The sequence below is a fragment of the Podarcis liolepis genome (genome assembly GCF_965112155.1).
Source record: "Podarcis liolepis genome assembly, chromosome: 9".
NCBI lineage: Eukaryota > Metazoa > Chordata > Lepidosauria > Squamata > Lacertidae > Podarcis > Podarcis liolepis.
The window spans coordinates 22,204,787-22,208,953 of NC_139564.1; the positions used below are offsets into that span (position 1 = coordinate 22,204,787).

The following is a 4,167-nucleotide window of genomic DNA, read 5'->3' on the forward strand; positions in this document are numbered from 1 at the left end:
CCCCGCTCACCTTGTTGATGCGTTTCAGCGCCATCCTTTCTCCTGCGCTGTGGGGGCGAGTGTCGCTGTGGTGGTGGGTGGTGGTGGCCGCCGCGGCCGGGGGTTGCTCTAGCTGCTCCTCCTCCTCCTACGCCGCCGCCGCCTCGTCGTCGTCGTCGTCGCCGGGCCCTGTCTGCGCCGCCGCCGCCGCTGCCGCACTCCCTCCCTACGGGTGGGGGATGGAGCCTCTCGCTCACTCGCTGCCTGCGCTTCTCCTTCCTCCGGAAACAGCCGGGGGCGCCCGCCCGCACCGAACACCAGCCGCGACGTCACCGGCCGAGCCGCCTCCTCTCGCTGCGGCGGATTCCCCGTCAGGCAAGAAGGAAACCGAAGGTGCTGCGAGCGACCTGGCCGAGAGGAGAGTGGGAAGGAGAGCGACAGTGGAGCTCAGGCGCCACCGCCGCCGATGGCGAGGCCAAGGAAAGGGGCGGGACTAGATATAGGCCCCGCCTCCTCCCCCTCTTTCGCTGCCGCCGCCGCCGCCCTCCCTCCTGGGGGCGAAGGCGGGCTCACGGCGAAAAGCCGCGTGAGGCCACGCCCCCTAGGGCGATCCCGATTGGATGACGCCGGCAACGCTTAACTGCCGCCGTAGGGAGGGTGGCAGCGCGCGCATTCGGGGAGGAAAATGGCAGGCCGTGCGGTGGGAGGGGGGAGAAGAGGAAAGGGAGAGCGAAAGCCGTGAGGCTCGGCGCATGCGCGCTGCTGGGTGTTTGTTTCTCCGTCCCCTCCTCCACAGTTAAGCGAGAAGGGCAAAAACGAAATGTCGCGAGTCGACGTCTCGCGAGATGAGAAGCGCGTGTCCGGGGCCCTCAATAATAATATAAAAAATTCGCGTTCGGCTCCTGTCAGGAGGCGATGAAAAGCAAGCGCGCGCGCGCTGGAATCCTAGTCTCTTTCTTATTTAATTTTTTAAAAAATATTTTTGTGAAATACCCTCCCACGGCGCAACAAGGGTCGATAGCACGATAGGCCCTTACAGTACAGCGCTTGACTGTGCCGCAGTTCGAATCCCGGATATAGCGCGAGCCATAAATATTTATTTCTCTAGCTATCTCTTTATTTATTTATATCCACTTTAGGGATCGCGCATTCGCCAAATGGCCGTCGCGACCGGATCTTTTTTTTACCAAGAGAGCGAGGCCCCCCGCGTATCCCTCCGCACAGCTGGCAGGGAGGGAAGGAGAAGGAGGTTGTCGTATCTCGCCTTCTCTTTCTTGCTCGCCCCCCCCAACCACCACCCAAAATAAATAAACCCACAACGATTATCCAATATGGGCAATATGAGGGGCAGCCTTTCAACGAGAGTCATAGGGCGAAGGGCGGGTAATAATAAATGATGATGAACCGTCAAGCACGTTTACTTGGGAGAAAACCCCACCGGGACGCGTTTCTTGTGTGTTCAGGATACGAAGCCTGGCCAGGATCAAGGCGGCCTTCTAAAAACAGGAAATAGTTTCTGTAGCCCTGACCTAAGCACATGAACTTGGGCCTGAGTCCCACTATACTTAGCCAGTTTCATTTTCCTCGTTTGGAGAAAAAAAGCAAAGAACTCACAAGCTCAGGACGGTAACCTTTTAAGCACATTTACAGCCCAGTTCTGCACTTTTTGTTACTCACAAGTCAGTCGCGCAGTTTCTGGGACATAACTTCATTTGTCCAAAATGAAGGACACGTGCAGGATCCAAAAACTAAGTTCAGTTATTTGCTTAAAAGGTTTTAAACCTGACCCTGACTTTACTCCATTTGCATTTCCTTCAGGGCCTGCCCAAGACATTTAGCTGCCTTAGGTGATGGTACAATATGATTCTTCACAACCACCATTTAATGTATTGAAACCGATTGGTCTGGTGGAACACCCTCCCCTGAGATATCAAGGAGATAAAGAACTACAAACTGTTAGAAGACATCTGAAAGCAGCCCTGTATCAAAGTTTTTAATGCTTTAATGTATCTTTTTGTGTATATATACTGTAAACTGCCCAGAGTGGCTAGGAAAACCCAGCCAGATGGGCAGGGTATAAAAAAATAAAATTATTATTATTATTATTATTATTTGATCTTCCTTAAGCACTGGTGACAGAACAGCATCTATCACACCTGACAGCAGTAAGTTGTGCAACAGCTGGCAGCACCTCACCCCAGCATCTTCCACCTAAGGCTGCTGCTTCACTCTGTCTAATGGTAGTGCTGGCCCTGGAGTTCCTCCATCAAACCAAAAGGCCATTTCCAACTCTATGATTCTATTGTTTTTGATGTTCAGTTACAAGAAGAGGAAGCGACCTGTGATTTCTGTTCCATGCATGTCTTTTGTAATGCCTGCAGAGGAACTAAATGAATTTCCCACCATGCTGAGATGTGCAATTTCCATGTGTAGAGAAACACACATTTTGCTTTGGTTATTGTCTAGTATGTGTGGGAAGATACAAGTATGAGTCATTTCCTTTCTTCACACATCCATAACAGCCAGCATACCTGTTTTCTGGGAACAAAAGACTAACTATACTGGACAATAAAGGACAGTGGAAAAGCGTCAGGATCCACATTGATGTACTAATATCATTTCCATTATCTTATTTTAAGATTATTATTTTTAAGCCATTGTTTACCACTTCAGGCAGTGTCAGTGAGAAGGGTTGAAACACATAGAGGGGAAAAACAACACTTGCCCAGATTGGAATTAGTGAGATGTAACAGATTCCAAAGCAAATATTCAGGCTTAAGTGGTTTGCATGTCTCATTTAAAGAGGCCAATCATGAGACTAGATGAACACTTCTGTCTCACTTCTAAGACTCATGCTCAGATGATACATTTTACTGTTAATTTCAGGTCACATCTAACCGTATGGCTTACTCAGTAGAAATGTGTTTTGTAGAACACATAATTTAGTGAAAAGGACAAATGCCGCCAACCAGCACTGCATTTTTAGCATCTGTTGCAAACATGCAAAACTGATTTCCATTGAACTCAGTGCTGTGAATAAATGTGCATGTTTGAACAAAAGGTAGGAAATCTGTTTCCACGGCAGCTCCATCACTCTGTACTCCCCCTACCAAATGCGGTCTTGACTATGCTACCACTCAGTGGATTTGTAACTGGCTGGCTGACCGAACCCAAAGGGTGCTCATCAATGGTTCCTCTTCATCCTGGAGAAGAGTGACTAGTGGGGTGCCACAGGGTTCTGTCTTGGGACCGGTCTTATTCAACATCTTTATCAATGACTTGGATGATGGACTCAAGGGCATCCTGATCAAATTTGCAGATGACACCAAACTGGGAGGCGTGGCTAACACCCCAGAGGACAGGATCACACTTCAAAATGACCTTGACAGATTAGAGAATTGGGCCAAAACAAAGAAGATGAACTTTAACAGGGAGAAATGTAAAGTATTGCACTTGGGCAAAAAAAATGAGAGACACAAATACAAGATGGGTGACACCTGGCTTGAGAGCAGTAGTACATGTGAAAAGGATCTAGGAGTCTTGGTTGACCACAAACTTGACATGTGACGCGGCAGCTAAAAAAGCCAATGCAATTCTGGGCTGCATCAATAGGAGTATAGTAACTAGATCAAGGGAAGTAATAGTACCACTGTATTCTGCTCTGGTCAGACCTCACCTGGAGTACTGTGTCCAGTTCTGGGCACCACAGTTCAAGAAGGACACTGGCAAACTGGAACGTGTCCAGAGGAGGGCAACCAAAATGGTCAAAGGTCTGGAAACAATGCCTTATGAGGAACGGCTAAGGGAGCTGGGCATGTTTAGCCTGGAGAAGAGGAGGTTAAGGGGTGATATGATAGCCATGTTCAAATATATAAAAGGATGTCACATAGAGGAGGGAGAAAGGTTGTTTTCTGCTGCTCCAGAGAAGCAGACACCGAGCAATGGATCCAAACTACAAGAAAGAAGATTCCACCTAAACATTAGGAAGAACTTCCTGACAGTAAGAGCTGTTCGACAGTGGAATTTGCTGCCAAGGAGTGTGGTGGAGTCTCCTACTTTGGAGGTCTTTAAGCAGAGGCTTGACAACCATATGTCAGGAGTGGTCTGATGGTGTTTCCTGCTTGGCAGGGGGTTGGACTCGATGGCCCTTGTGGTCTATTCCAACTCTATGATTCTATGATTCTACCT

The 4,167-nt window shown here is 48.8% G+C and overlaps 1 protein-coding gene across 3 annotated transcripts in view; it reads right to left on the reverse strand.

Moving 5' to 3' along the window:
• The window catches only part of UBE2D3 (ubiquitin conjugating enzyme E2 D3), a 32,955-nt gene extending 31,225 nt beyond the window's left edge, over positions 1-1,730 (reverse strand). The window contains exon 1 of one of the 3 annotated variants that reach the window (XM_083459379.1): positions 11-1,730. In XM_083459379.1, coding sequence (XP_083315505.1) covers positions 11-34 — 24 coding nt within the window. In that variant the 5' untranslated portion in view covers positions 35-1,730. The remainder of the gene's footprint in view (positions 1-10) is intronic. The other 2 variants (XM_083459377.1, XM_083459378.1) reach the window with 2 other exon arrangements.
• Positions 1,731-4,167: the final 2,437 nt, after the last annotated feature.